The sequence below is a fragment of the Crocodylus porosus genome, unplaced genomic scaffold (genome assembly GCF_001723895.1).
Source record: "Crocodylus porosus isolate Cpor-Errol unplaced genomic scaffold, CroPor_comp1, whole genome shotgun sequence".
NCBI classification, from domain to species: Eukaryota; Metazoa; Chordata; order Crocodylia; family Crocodylidae; genus Crocodylus; species Crocodylus porosus.
The window spans coordinates 10,916,682-10,932,211 of record NW_017728942.1 but is presented as its reverse complement, the minus strand read 5'-3'; the positions used below and the strand labels follow the sequence as shown (position 1 = coordinate 10,932,211).

The 15,530-nt window shown below is 45.8% G+C and overlaps 2 protein-coding genes across 8 annotated transcripts in view; both read left to right on the top strand.

Moving 5' to 3' along the window:
• DNAJC5 (DnaJ heat shock protein family (Hsp40) member C5) overlaps window positions 1–8,260 on the top strand; it is a 41,047-nt gene extending 32,787 nt beyond the window's left edge. For all 6 annotated transcript variants that reach the window (XM_019548293.1, XM_019548295.1, XM_019548298.1 and 3 more), the window contains one exon: window positions 800–8,260. In XM_019548293.1, coding sequence (XP_019403838.1) covers window positions 800–903 — 104 coding nt within the window. In that variant the 3' untranslated portion in view covers window positions 904–8,260. The remainder of the gene's footprint in view (window positions 1–799) is intronic.
• Window positions 8,261–10,204: 1,944 nt separating this feature from the next.
• Window positions 10,205–15,530, top strand: part of LOC109318862 (tripartite motif-containing protein 54-like) — an 11,808-nt gene continuing 6,482 nt past the window's right edge. For both annotated transcript variants that reach the window (XM_019548292.1, XM_019548291.1), the window contains exons 1-4: window positions 10,205–10,510; window positions 11,896–12,056; window positions 12,987–13,158; window positions 14,024–14,119. In XM_019548292.1, coding sequence (XP_019403837.1) covers window positions 10,343–10,510; window positions 11,896–12,056; window positions 12,987–13,158; window positions 14,024–14,119 — 597 coding nt within the window. In that variant the 5' untranslated portion in view covers window positions 10,205–10,342. The remainder of the gene's footprint in view (window positions 10,511–11,895; window positions 12,057–12,986; window positions 13,159–14,023; window positions 14,120–15,530) is intronic.

Genomic DNA, 15,530 nt, shown 5'->3' with positions numbered 1-15,530 from the left:
AAGGGCCGTATTGAACTGTGTGGGGCGGAGGAGACTGAATCATTAAAATTTGCTCATTGGCAAGGGGAGTTTTTTAAAGTAGCAAAACCAGTTGGATTCTTGTGACCCTTTATCTCAACAGTAGGAAGTTAAGACGTGGGAAATAGCAACTTTCCCCCGACAAGTAAGTTTAATTTGTTTACTAATGCAGCATCTGCTCTTTCATTTTAAAATTGGTTTTAGCTGTTATGATTGCAGAATAAAGCCTGTAATCCTCCTACTTACACATGAAGTTAAGCATGGACTGGTCAAATCCTGTTTGACTCCTTGAAGCTTCCCATGCCTTTAGATTCCATATTTCCTGGAATGATGGTGAGGTGGAGTGAAGATGAGCAGTGCTTGCTTTGCAGCTTCCTTCTGTAGAATGGCAGCAATGCCTGCCTTGCCTCTTCTAGGCCCTGAGAGAGGAACAGAAAGTACCAGGTGGCTGCTTATCCTACAGAGATCAGCCAAAAGTCCTGGTAGCTGTTGACACTGAAAATAAATTACATGTTATTTTTTTGTATGGTTCCATGTGCTGTTCAGCTAAACACACTTCTGAGCGGTCAGGAGTGAATTACGGCTAAAAGTCGTACCTAAACTGCAGAAGTTCATGTGATTTGAGCTCAGGCTGAAGGATAATGAATTAAGGTAATGCTTGAAAATGTGTGTGGAGCTGTGTTGGCAGTAAGTTTGCAGGCAAATCTGATTGCAGACTGATTGTGAAAGATAATTGGAAACTTTCCCCCCAGTGCAGTAAAACTTTGTCTTTACTTTTCAGAGGCATCAGAAACGCCTATTGTGATACAGCCGGCGTCAGCTACAGAGACAACCCAACTCACAGCTGACTCTCACCCCAGCTACCATACTGATGGATTTAACTAAGTTAAGGAAACACTGCAATTAGAGTGGATCAATAAATACATGGCCAACTCAACACTAGAATCATGAACATTAGAAATAGAAAACGGGGAGGGAAAAGTTCTGCCACTGTAAGAAGGCAGCTTCCAACCTGCCGAGAATATTTTGTAATCCCTTCAGCCTTTTGTCACCTTCAGTGTCGTATCTTGATGATACATGAAGTGCTGTAGCATGCAGTATTTAAAGCAGTTTAGTTATGGTTTCATTCGTTTCCTTTTCATTTTTATAGCATGTATGGAGTTTATGTTAAATGTCTGTGGTGTAATGTATTGAGGAGTTATCACATTCAGAGTATGATGGAGACGTTCTGCATTTTAAGTAGTGGTACCAGCCTCAAATGGGACATTTTTTAAAAAAGAAAAGTTAAATCAGTCACACAGAAGCCGCCACGCTTCCATACAACTGAACTATGAAGACCTCAAAGGATTCCTTGTTTTTTTTTATGTGAGTGCAACAAAAATCTTTAGATCTTTGGCTTTAACCCTTTCCTTCTCTCCCTGCACCTCTCTCTAAGCCAGTTTACGATGCAAAGAACCAAAAAATGCCAAGGCTGCAGGGCAGGAATTGTCTTTAATGCTGGCTTTCAGCCAAAACAAAACTGCCTTGCAAATCCTCCCTCTTGGGTGGTTTTTATTTTTATTCTGCAGACAGTATATTGGTGAAGAGCTCCTCATGCATACCTCATGCAGAGGTGTTCTCTGATCGCATAGACCCTAAATATAGTTGTTACAAAAGCCAAATATGAATGGAACAATTTTTAGGCATTTTGGGGTTTAAGCAGGTTTCGCTTGAAATAAAAACAAAAACATTCCCCCTGCAATGTATACATTGTAATAAAATATTGCAGCCTTTTACTAATGCTTGAGAATCTTAAAGTGAAACTAAATAGTCCATTTTCACTGCCTGTGTGAATGAATTGTGGGAAGTGGGGAAGGCATTAATGTAGAAATCAAATGAGATTTATAAAATGGTAGTAGTCTAAGATGCAGTGCATAAAAATGAATGCCCCTACCTGTTTTAAAAATATTAAATTGGCAGTGTCCCTTTAACGCTTTCATGAACTGTTTTGTGGACTACTTCCAAGGCTATTTAAGAACAAAACCCTTTATTTTGCATTAGGTTTGTATAATAGTTTGCACATAGACTGTGTTTACTTCAGTGTTTTTCTTTTTCCTCAGGTAATTATTGTGGAAGCTATTGAAAAGTTTCCTGTACTGTTTTGAAACCAAATAATGTTTGAATAGTGTTTTGAAACTGTGGTTTACGTTATCATAAATGAACTTTAGGTTTGTTCAGCTGTCACAGAAATGTTTACTCTGTAGCTGGAGTGCTGATATTTTGAGGGTTTAACAGGTCTCATTTTAGAAAATGCTGAACGGGACATAGGGTAGCAGCTAGTAGATTTACACCTGGGAATGTTTTAGCACTTGGTTACGCTCCCTTTTCTTTTCTTCTCTTAATCCTACCCCACTTTTTTTCATTTGCCTCTTCTCATTTCTCTCAACCTTCTGGTGAGGCCGTGCAAAATGACCTACAGCCGGTATTCCCTTTGGAGCTCTTTATTGCTGCAAAGCAAAGGAGTTTCGTTTCTGCATAGTACAAAACACTTTTTCCCACTGTCCCTTCCGGCCTGTACAAGAAGGAACCCACCAAATGAGCTAGGATCTCTTGCCATGGCCGGGCAAAGAACACTACGATCAGTCTACCCTAGGATGGTTTCTGCATTCAGGACAGTCGTCGCTTGCGTGACATCCACATACAGAAAACGTCTCTGGAAATATTTTTCACTCTGACATTTGTGTACTAAAGATAAAAAGAGGTTACTTCATTTCTGGTTCCAAATCCTGCCTAATATCTGGTTGGAAAAATGTTAACTCTCCATGCTAAATCTGAGGCTGTTCAAAAAGCAGACTTCTGCTTCTTCATAGCCACTGGCTCACATACAGTGCGTATGAGTCTGTACAGAGCCAGCGGAAATGTGCTTTGGAGTATTTGCATCATGGTGTGGTATCAGAAAAGAATCTGAAATGCACTTAATGAGTACAGCCACTGAAGTAATTTTGCTCTCTGCTGCACTTGCTTAAAAGTTGAAAGTTCTTCACGTGCTCATGTCATGGGCAACCTGTGATTTATTGGAAGATGCTTATGCTTTGGTTTCAGTATTTAGCATTGGAGTAGGGACAAAAAAAATACCTTGCAGCTGAGAGGGTCAGTCACAGTCTGGCCTTAGGCCCTCTTATAACCAAGGCCTTTATTTAACTTCTTGAAATGGAGAAGTATATTTTTCAGATCAAAACTAGCACTGCAATGACCTTGTATAAAGTCTACCTGAAACCTGTTCTTATAGCTGTATTCCACATTGGAGTGCATTAGGATTTTACAAGCGAACTTGATTCCCTAGACCCTTCTGGTCAAAGTTGTCTTTTATGGTCTGTACAGGTCAGTGAATGCTTGTGAAAAATTAACTGTTCCTTTACCAGGCCATGTAAAAGAGCATAGATGATAGGTGTGGGCTGGTGAAATGATGGAAAGACTATTTCGGCATGCAGTATGCTTCCAAATACTCTTCCTTCCCTATTTCGTGGTCTCCTGATGTAAGACATTGGTTCCTTTTGAATTGTCGCTTATTGTGAGAACCTGCAACTTACTACTTCAGGGAGCTGGTCCGAAGAATTTGTTTGGAGATCCTAGACACTATTTCTTAATCACCAGAGTGCTTCAGTTGCATCAGTGATGTCCTGAGGAGTTTACAGCATGGGGATTAAATGCAGGTGAGGTGTCTAGACTTGCCTGCAGTCTGTTATAAGCAACTTTTACTTCATTCCTGGTAAACACTGTTGTAGGGAGAAATCTTTCCTACCATCAAATACAAAGGAGTCTTCAAATTGTGAAATTTAACTTGGAAAGTCAAATTCTATAGTTTCATCCCATTGTGACTTTAAAAAAAACAAAATACACTACGCTGTTTAAAGAAATCAAACAAATAACCATTTTCTGTAGTTGATTATCCAGTTTAAAATTAGTTTCTTCTTTTAATTATCTGCAAAGACTCAGGTTCAAGTAGTGATGGTTTCCTTTCAACGCTTACTGTAGATGGCTGTGGAACCAGTAAATCAGCAGGTTGTACAACAAGATTTGTCAAGCTAGTGGTGATTAATGTAAAGGGAACACCAAAACTTTTGAATTTGGACTTGAGAGGGGAGGGACGGATGGACTGAATTTTCAGATTATTTCCAAACTGTAAATGTCTCTAATTAAGTCTGCCTGGGTAGTCTTCCTGAGTTGACATGTTAAATATTTTTCAAGTGACTATTATCTTGGAGTGTCGGCCCTTCCTTTGTTTTAACAGACTTCTCAGTTTATATAATAAACAGTTACACAGAGCTTCTTTACGTAAAACTTTTTTTTAAATGGAAAACTTGAAGGTTAGCACTACGTTTATTTTGAGTTGACATGGGGACTGTTTTGAAACATCCTGAGCTCTAAAACAACTTGCACTTTATAGTTGCAAAATGGCCAAATTAAATGCCAGTGAATACAAATAAGGTTGCAAGGTCACAGTTCCTTGGTTAAAAGTCTTATGTACTGAGGAACTACCAGCACTTTTGAGCTTGAGTTTAAGGGACTGCAGTGTCCTCGTGAACCCAGAAATGACTTGGAGGGCCTGGGGGTCCCCTGATTTGTCTGCAGAATGTTTCCTTCTAAGACACTGTCTCTAAGCCTGAACATTATTCTTTGTTCTGTGTATTGTCATAATTAATTAAAAAAGAAAAGGAAAAAAAAGCCCAAGTTGAATGCATACAAGACGGTTGTTTCTTTTCCAAGTCTCCCAAGGTCTAAATTTAGGAAGTTTAGTAACTGTCCTAACAGATGTAAGCATAAGGCTTTGGTACCTGTGTAGCGTATTTGAGGGAGCCTAGGGGATTGGAAGGACCACTGATGTCACTCTGAAATATTGTTCAAAATCCTGACCAGCCATAAGATTTGTAACAAAGCAAAAGGAAGGAAAGCTTGCTGCTCCATGGCTGATTGCAGCCAGGCAGCCGTATGGAAAGGTCGCCATAGGTGTAGCTGGTGCTGGATTTCCTATGCCCATCCTTTCTCCTGATGTGGAATTGCCCAAACCTGGGCTGGTGTAGCGAACGGTACAAGTCAAACACTACCCTTGAAGTGGGCCAAGGGGCATTGCACCAGTTCTTTAATTCCAGCTGAACTTCATTGGTAACGTATATAGGAAGTTAACTACTTATCTTGTATATAAAGTTGTGTAGGTAAACGTCTTCCTGGCATCTGATGTTACATAGGTTTCTGCTAATTCCATGCAATGATGTTTTGGAGCCATATCGTCTTTTTAGTCTTATTTTTAGGTTTGTAACATTTTTAAACTGCTTTAGATATTAGTGCTCATAACATTCTTTATAATGTGGCACTCTGAAATTTATATGTACACAGCCTGCGGTACGAATAGAAAAACTGGCCTAGAGGGCATTGGTGTGGTATTAGAAGGAGTTATTACGTATCGCAACAGTGCAATGATAGAGGGACTATGCTGCTTAAACCCTGTTGTGCCAGAGTCTGTATAATCTACAGCCATAATCAGGTCAAGGTTGAAAATTGTCCCTGTTCCAGTTAGTGTGGCTACATTGCATAGAGTGGTGGGACTCGAGCGTGCTTTTATTGAGTAATTGTAGTGTACGCTGGCCATGAGCTGCCCTCTTTCCTTAACTAGTCTGTGCCCCTAGTGTATATCTGGTGCTCTTCACTGTTCTTGATGTTTCCAAACAATTTAGGAAACAAGTTTGTGCCGCAGTTTTCCCTGCTCCGTGCAACAGGATAAAGGCTCAGTTTTTGCAAGGGATTCTTGCTAGGTAAACTGGTTAGGTCGCTTAGCAGTTCCTGTATCTGGCTAACAGTTCTGGATGCTATTTTGCTTTCATTAATCCTTGAGCCAGAGTACTGAAACCCTAACCCGCCATGCAGATTTTAATAGCGTAATGTCCGTATCAACATAACATGCTTGAAATACCGCTGCTTCCTGCTGTGGTGGGAATCATCTAGTTTGTAGTGAACCATTGCTCCAAAAACCGCTTATAAACCTTGAAAAAAGTACCTGTGATAGTTTGGAAAGTTTAATTTTGTTGACTATTCTGGGAAGGGAAAATGGCAGGGAAAAACTTCCCAGTGTTCAAGGCCTGTGAGAATGGATTGCTTTACATGCTGCATTTGGGGATTTTTAAACGCTCCCTAAGCCTCTCCAAGAATGAAGTCCCTGATCCATTTCAAGAAGGTGCTTTCTTTACAAGGTAAAGCTATTAGGGCAGCTCTGTCTTGTCTGCACAGGCCAAACTGTAATTTTGCAAGTTCTTTGAAAATGAAATGCCATTGTTACCTGCATAATTATATATTTTTCAATGGGGAAATGCTGGAGATTGTTTGTTTGTTTAGAGAGACTTTACCCGAAGAGTTGCATTCTCAGCAGTGAATGGCTCTTTCCCACTCCTTTTTTTTCCCCACAACCAGCAATGTGAATGTGTCCGCGTAGTTTGTGGATGCTTGCTTAGCGTACTTTTTTATGTACAGCAGTGGCTTCCAAAAGACTTGATGTCCTATCGAACTCTGATCAACTCCCTGTCCCATAAGAGACAGGGTGGAGCCAGTTTGAACTTCTACACTTTTTTTTCTTAAAATGAAGGAGAGAAAAGCCAACTGTAGCAAGGGGGGCAAGGGCCATTCCTGGAACCATTTCTATTTGTAGGAGCCAGTATGTAGGGAGATCTTCAATGCTATCAATTTACTAATTGTTAGAGGTATAATGGAATACTTACTCCTTTCCTTCCCCCATACTGGTTTTGACTACATCGTACCCCGTGCAGTGGGGGACTTAATGTAGTTCATAAAGCGAGGTGCAAAACCTTATGTTTGGGATTGCAATAGTGTATGTGTGCGTGCGCATATGTATATATTTATACAACAGGTATGCACCTAGTACTAGCTGCTGGGTTGTTTTTGGTGGTCAAACTTGAAATTTGGCCCCTGCACTACTTCTCTGAGCTCTCAGCCAGACAAGCCAAAGGAGTTGATTGTGTGTGCCCAGAACTGCAACTTTTGCCTTTCAGCTGCAGGAAAAAAGAACTAGGTCTGTCGGTGAGTGACAGGAAGAAAACAATGGAGGGAAGCCTGGTGTATAAATAGATAGGTATTATGTTTGACTAGGAGAGCCACGCCACTTGCAAGGCAAAAAAAGAAAGAAAAAAGAAATCCCCTCCATTCATGGGGTTCCCAAAGTCTTCCCTCCTTGCTAGAAGGATTGGATCTTGACTAACGAGGTGCCTTTGCACTGTCTGGGCCAGTTGCCCATTTTGGATTCCTTACAGCCTGAATTCCAACGGGTGGCATGGGACTGGTGGCTTACGAAGGCACAAGGATTGTGGCCCCCAAAATTACTTCTAGTCAGATTGGCTAGAGAAGGCCAGCTGGCCCTGCTGGGGCCTTGCGTTCCAGAAGCTGTTGCCTACCCAGCACTAAGCCCATGTGTAGAGCACACACATGGTCCTTCTCTTTGCTAATGGCAATCAGCACAAACTTGGAGGCCTATAGGGATCAAAGAGAGGCTCTTTGTTATTATTATTTCAATGTTTGAGACTTATTTGTGTCTGTTGCTGTAGGTGAACTTTGAAATTTGCCAAGCTCCAAACACTTGAAGCTTCCTTGTTTGGTAGATGTGTGCCACTCAAGCTGGTTGCTGTCGTCGCATTCATTCCACCACAGCCCCCTTCCTCTCCCACTTTTTGGGTTGGTGGTGGGGTATTTGGTTTGTGTTATCACAGCCATCCAAGGTGGTTTGTATTTGTTTTGCATGTGAGCAAGGCCCTGAGATCAGGAGTTCACTATGGGTGTTGTGATGGGGGCCTCTGAAGCCTGTGGGAGCTGAAGTTGGAATGAGAATGCGTTTTGCATTTGCACTGTTTCATTTCTGGTTGGGCAGGGGGAAAGCCCTTGTTTTCAAACAAAGTTAGCTGTTGTAAAAACAATCAAAGTATAAATGCATCTGAAGAGCAATTTATATATAGACATATATATATTTTGTTATGTTACAAAAGGACCATACTTTGAATTGTATGTAAGTAGATGTGGCTGTCTGAACTTTGTGGATTGTAACACTCGATACTACTGAGCTCCTGTACATACATGTGGTTAAAGCAGAAGGAATTATTTTATGTTTTAGCATGATAATTTGTGTACTGTATGTCTGAATATAAACTAAAATAAAGATTGCTAAATTATCTGAAACCACTGTTGTAAAATAAATGTTTTCAATGCAGATGTATCTGTTTGAGCCTGCTTTTCCTTTAAAACAGCTGTATTTGGACATTCACTTCTTGCTTTGACATTTGAGGATAGAAAAATATCTAGGGCCTGAAAACAGTTTGACATTCACAGACTCTTCCCAACAGGTTACACTGAGGTACCTACTTATTGCAATTGCTGCTTTTTCTTTTATACTCAGGTGCACGTGCTGGTTCACAAGTGAAAGGAGCCACCTGTTAGTGTAATATTCTATGAACACTTGCTCATGCCATGAAGATCTCCTCCCTGTGCTTGGCTGACCTTACTGAGAAGGGACTGGGGAAGCAGGTAAGCTTCAGCTTTGAGCAGAGGTGGAAGGGGAATCTGGCATTCAGACTCACTGATGGTTGCAGAGGCTTTAGCTTTTATGAAAATACAAGAACACTTATTTTGAAATGTTTCTGTTTTTGGGGGGCTCAGAGATAAGGTTGTAGCTGTGTTGGTCTAAAAGTACAAGCAGTCAGTGTGGTAGAGGTGATATCGTTTATTAAACCAACTGATAGTTTCAAACAAAATGTTTCTTTATTTACAAGCTTTCGGGCATACACAGCCTTCCTCAGGCCTAGGAGAGTGCAAAGATTGTAAAATTTCTCCCAGGTAGAAATGAAAATTCATATTGTACAGGAGAAAAATTGGAGCAGTCTATTTACCTCAAAGGTGTCTGATAGCAAGCAGGATGCTGAATTATGCTTCGTTCTTGTTAAGATGGTTTCATATGTGAGAACTGGTGATGGAAGTGTTGGCTTGGGCACTTGGGTAATATGACACATCTTAACAAGAACAAAGCATAACTCAGCATCCTGCTTGCTGTCAGACAGATACCTTTGAGGTAAATAGACTGCTCCAACTCTTCTCCTGTTTAATATGAATTTTCATTTCTACCTGGGAGAAATTTTACATTCTTTGCAGTCTCCTGTGCCTGAGGAAGGGCACGTGTACCCAAAAGCTTGCAAACAAAATTTTTGATTTTTTTTTTTTTTCAACTGTCTAGTTGGTCTAATAAAAGATCGCCTCTACTACACTGACTGCTTGGGCTCAGATAGGCATTATAATCAGAAGGGAACACTTATGGGAGACCATCCTGGTAACCCCAGGAAGGCTACATGCCCTCTTCCTGTCTTGGCCACTTTGGCTCCTTTTGCCATTGCATTGGCATCTTAGTCTTTACATGTTGCAGGAATATGTATATTACAGTGAGGTCAGAATAGCTGTTATCCTCTTTCTGCCACTGGAGATGGAGGCAGTGAAGCCCCTCTGACTTTCCAAGGTCCAGGGGAGTCTGGCCTAACAGGGCCTGAAGGTAGATCTCCTAGCTTGTAACCTAGTGCCCTTAACTGCTGGACTGTCCTTGCTGCGCATGCTCCTGCCATTGAAATCATTAGCAAGTCTAGTGCAAGATTTATCCTGCCCTTCAAGGCTTTTGGTCCTTTGGGAAAGAAGCCATTAAGTAACCTTTCCCTTAACTCAATCAAGCAGCAGAGCTTTCTCTTTACTTGCAACAGTCCCCAGTTCCTCAAACGATTGTGGGTTTATATTGCAGCATCATCAAAGGTCGCAGACAGTGCAAGACCCTGTTAAACTAGATGCTGTGTAAATGCACCCCTCCCCTCCTTCAGCATGCTCCCTCGCTGCCTGAAGGGTGTGGGTCCCAGCTGTGGAGGATCTGATTAAAAACACTAGTGTCCCTCAGCACTTAAACACACAGGCTGTGCTGGATGACACACCCAGGGAGGGCTGTGAGCTCAGGCTGAGTGATCCTCCTTTCCCTCTAGAGAGTCACAGGACCTGTAACAGTAACATGAGAGAGAGAGAGAGAGGGCTTCTGCTATCAAATATCTGGAGTCTTACCAAGGGGCTGAACTAGGCCTCTGGAGACCACAAGCCAACAGCTGCATTCAGCATGTGACTCGTGACATCCTGCTTCCCTCCACCATCTCCCGGTGCCTTCCCTCAGCCTTGCAGTCGGTGACTGAGGGAGAACCAGCCAGCAGCACTCCCTTGTTCTGTTGTTCAAGTGCTGCCGGGTTGGGGTGGGGTGGGGTGGATCAGCTTCCTTATGCCTCTCCCAATGGAATACAAATCCTACCCAAGAGACCACCACACCATGGACAGCCTGGAGAGGCAGCTCATCTGTCCCATTTGCTTGGAGGTGTTCACCAAGCCGGTGGTGATTCTACCCTGCCAGCACAACCTGTGCCGGAAGTGTGCCAATGACATCTTTCAGGTGAGTGGCAGTATCTCTTCTGTTATCCTGGTAAGAAATGTTTAAAGCTTTTCTTGATCAGATCAATGAATCCCGAGGACTCTGCCCTTGCTGTGCCGGGAGGGAGCTCCAGCTGGTTTGGAGCACAGCTCTGTGGATTGAGCAGGACAAGGGACTGCCCTAGAAGGTGCTCTGGCCTCTACTAACCCCCATGTTCAAGAGTCTGAAAAGGGGATTAATTCCCCCATATGACTGTCCTGGTAGTGCAAATGTTGGGGCAACAATGGCTCCCACTGTCCAGTGGGATCGCCTAAGCATTAATGGATCTGTCTCCTCAGCTCCTGTAAGGGACAGGAGGATCCTCTTTTCTTCCCTGTCTCTCCCATTTCTCCATTCTAAAACAGGTTACCTCTGCCCCCACCATCAAGGCTCAGGCAGTGCAAGCTGGAAGTTAGGACTCGGGGGGACACAGCTACTGCATCTTGCTATCCTCTTGTTAAAGGGTTGCTACACTTTTAGAGGCACAGAGACATGAAGTGCTCTCTCTGGGAAGGGGACTTGGCGAGGGAGGTAACAAAGGGGCCATCTCACCAGAAGTGGGCCGAGTATCTCTGCAGCTGGAGGTGCAAGGACTCCCACTTCCTGGGGCTGTGGCGTGGTTCGTGCTGAAAGAACCTCTAAAATGTGGATAAAGGCATATCCCCAAATAAGAAATGCCTTTTGAAGCAAGAAGGCCTGGGACCCTTGGTGCACAAGTGGAGGAGGTGTAGCTAGATATTAAGGGCAGTGGTGATATGGGCATTATAAGAGAGGATTCATAGGTGTTGATGGCACACCTCAGTTCGATATCGGGCTTGTATAACAACCTGTGGCCCTTTGCATTGAAGCCTGGGACATGGGGGCCTGGAGATGTGGTGTGCCCAAGGCTGTGCTGGGAGTAGGTTTCAGAGCCAAGGTGCTCTCCATCCAGTGGGTGGCCTTTGAGGTTGATCCCACTGGAGGGGGAGATTCTTGGTTTGACTGGGGTGAACTGGGGAGAGTGAAACACGATGCGCTAGGATTTCAAGAGGGGGGTTTTCAGGTGCAGCCGTGCCAGGGCTGTCTCCTTGAGTCTTCTGCAGACAGCTCTGCATAGTGGAGAGCTGATGCATGTTCTTATTGCAGCCACACTCCTGTCCTGGGGGACCTCCATCACCTGCCCTTGAGCTATAAATTGCCTTGCCTTTATGCTTCGCTCCTGCCCTGGGAACTCATGTTTAGAGCTCCCTTTAAAAGCCTCCCCGTCCCTGATACCTTCCTGCAAGGCTAGGTTCCTGCTTTTCAGGTCGCTTAAGGCCCAAACCAGCCTGTGTCCATCTAAGCCCCCTCCCCCTTCAGAGCACTGATGGAGATATCTCACCTTTTAGTCTCGTGGGACAACCCTGGGGTCCGCAGGCAGGTTTCGCTGCCCGTCCTGTCGCCATGAAGTGGTCTTGGACCGACACGGTATCTACGGCCTGCAGAGGAACCTGCTCGTTGAGAATATCATTGACATTTACAAACAGGAGTCGGCCAGGTGCCCTAACAGGTTGGTTCCCCCAGGATGGAAAGGATCCATAGTTTCATAGTTCATCCCTCGCTATGGTGCTGGCTGCAGTCAGCAAGGATGTGTATCCATGAAGGCAGTATTTAGCTGCTAGTGGTCTCTGTGTGCTTTGCAGAGCTCCAGTGAGGCACAATCTCTAGACAGCTGCTTGCTTGTCTGCATTTGTAGCTCTGTTCTTTAGCAAAGGTGTCTGATCTCTCCAAGCTTGACCCCGCAGACCCTGACAGGTGCTGCTCTGGCCCCATGTTGATGCAGGTAGGGGTCCAGAATGAATGTGCTCAGTTTATAAATCCATCAGGCCAACTCTCCCTTTGAAAGCTGACAGGCTTCCTTGTCAGGCGTCACTTGGTGTCCACAGGAGTCTCCAGAGCCCCCTGGCCCTCTGTGGGCTTGCACGTGAGAGGCTGGAAGTCTCTGAGTGATGCTCATAAGGAGAAGCAGATCTAGGTCCCTTTCTCTCAGCCGTGCTGTCTCCCCCCCGCCAAAACCCACAAAGAGAAGGGGAAACTTATTTTTGGGCCTTGAGGCAATGGATCTCGCCCAGAGCCTGTGGATGGCCTGTACTGCTTGAGCAAGAAAGGGTCATTTACACACGTGCTCTATTGCTGAGGCTGCATGGATCTGTGGTTCGAGAAGGTTCTTGCCCCAAAAAGCTTACAGCACAAGCAGGCCAGTGAGGGGCTGGGAGCAGGGGTTCAGGGATCAGCCCTGGCTTGCATGGTAGTGAGTGCAATGGTGAGACTGGAGCCCAAGTCTCTGGGCTTCCTGCCTCCACTGCTGTTGTGGAGTAAGAGCACGGGCAGCCTCTTGGGAGGTGCATGTAGCAGGTGGTGCTTACACCCAGCCTGACCTGATCTTCTATAAAGACCCCCCAAGAGGATCTTAACACCTCTCCCTCCTCCCCCTGTCCAGCTCCAGGCCCCTGCTAAAAACGGAGCAGCCACGGTGTGAGGAGCATGAGGAGGAGCGGATCAACATCTACTGTGTGACGTGCCGGGTTCCCACCTGCTCCCTGTGCAAGGTCTTTGGGGAGCACAAAGACTGTGAGGTTGCACCCCTGTCTGACATCTACATGCAGCAGAAGGTCGGTCCCTCCCTGGGATGAGCCATGGGGGCGCCCAGCTTGGTTGGGGGAAGTAAGGATTGCATTTCTATGGAGCCGCCCGCTAGGCCCTGCTGAGGCTCTCAGCACTGCTGGCAGGCTGATATGAGCATGCCAGTGCAGCGACAACTCTTCCAGCTCCTCTCTCCAGGATCAGGTGCAGGGCTTGGCATTGCCATTTAGCCTGCTGTGTGGGACTGCCCAGGACCTGGGGCAGGAGCAAGCAGAGACTGGCATGGGCATGTGAGGCCATGTCAATGCCTTTCTCCAAAGGTGCTCACTGCCCATTAGGTTTCCTAGCATCCCTGTGAGGCTGGGGGGCCTTCCCTTAGGCGGTAGAGCTGAGGCCAGGAGAGGTTATGGCTATGGTCAAGGCTAAGTCGAAGTCAAGCAAGAGGTCCCCAGCTGGGATTAGTCAGGGTTTCCTGCGGCCTGCCCCTAGGTAGAAATTCAGAGCCTGACCGTACACATGGGAGGGGGATCCATGAACAGAGCATGTGACAGCTAGCTGGGCAGGGCTGGGGATTGTTTGGCTGGTGGTCGTAGGGGCTGGATGAGGAGGATGTCCATGCCAGCGGTGAGGATGTAGAAGCGGCCCGCTGCAGAAGTGCTCAGGCTACTGCACAGACAGTGATGGTACTGTCCCCTTTTTCCCATGAATGCAGGAGTTCAACTCCTGCAGAGGATGCCGGTGCTCGGGAGCAGGGCTCAGAAAGGTCCCAGTTGGCAGCAGAGATGTGAGTGAGGAAGTAATAGCAGGCTCTGAGGAACAGGGACCATCTCTACCCCCTTGGGATTGAAGCAGGGGATGCTCTTGATGCTTAACTCTCACCACCCTTGCCCACAGACCGAGCTGACGGATGGGATCGGAGCCCTTGTTGCTGCCAACGATGGGATCCAAGCCTTCATCGGTCGCTTGCAAGGCACCTGCAAGAACATAGAGGTGAAGGTCCTTCCCGTACTGCTGGGTTTGGTCTAAACCTGGCCCATACAATAGCTGGGAGCCCAGAGAGAAGCAGCAGCTCAGTTCCAGAGTGACCAGAGGCTCCTGCTATTTATTCTCAATCCCCCACCCCCAGTTTCTCATATGGAAAACAAAATGAGATGTCATTTGGGGAAGCTTGGGGCAACTTGGAACAGTCGAGCTCGCTGGACTAGGCTACAACTCTGTTCTGAGGCAGCATCGTGTTCACCTACACTTCCCTGATGCCTCCTGGGAGTTGCAGTTTGCCTCCATCACGATCTTGGTCTTTGCCATGGAGCACCTGGGTCTCTCTTGGCCACAGCTCCAGCGTGATGGGGGAGTCACCTGAGTGTGGCGCATGGAGACAAGCTGCAGGCAGGATGCGTCTGACATTCAGGAGCATTTTGTTCTGTGATGTGCACGGCGTTCCAGCTTTGCTCCAGTCTGGGTAACAGGGTGGGAATTTCCTGTGCCATGAAAATACATTTTCCCTTGTGCTCTGCCTGGAATCCTAGAGAAGTTGGGTGGAAGGGACCTCTCGAGACCATCCAGTCCAGCTCCTTGCCTGAGGCAGAATCAGTCCTATCCAAAACATCCTGTGTAAATCCATTGTCTAGCTTCTTAGTAAAACCACGTGGTCAACCCTGATGCAACACAAGATATCACCCCTGAGCCTAGCACAGGTAAAGCAGGGAGACCTACATCCTGCTGCTCTAAAGGTGGTTAATATATGCTCAAGAGGTCCCAGGTAGAGGTCGTTCCTCTAGCTGCAGAGGAAGGCAACCCTCCACCCCAGTCGGTATCAATAGGACCATGGGGTAAAATTCCTTCCTGACCCCAAATATAGCATCAGTCTGACCCTGAGCAGAGGGCCAAGACCCTCTAGCCGGGAACCTCTAGGTTTATGTCCCAGTCCTGGGCTGCAGCCGAAACCCAATGCCTCTGAGGAGGCTTAAAAGCACCCTGACACACATAGCAGCAGGAGTCCCTCCTGGCCCTGTGTGGCAACCAGCAAAACTCAAGCCTGGGAAATTCCCATAGAAGAACACAGGCTTCGCTACACCTAGATCATCACTGACCAATGCTTGTCCAGTCTCTTCTTGGACACCTCCAGTGATGGAGAGTTCACACCTTCCCTAGGCTGTCCACAGATCTTTGTTCTAAATACTAAATCCTGCATCCTCCAAAATGCAGCTCCAAAATGTGTTTCATAGTTTGTAGGGTCGGAAGGGACCTGAGCAGATCATCGAGTCTGACCCCTGCCATGGCAGGAAAGAGTGCTGGGGTCAAACGACCCCAGCAAGGTGTACATCTAGCCTCCTCTTAAAGACCCCCAGGGTAGGAGCCTGCACCACTTCTCTTGGAAGTTGGTTCCAGATCCTAGCCGCCC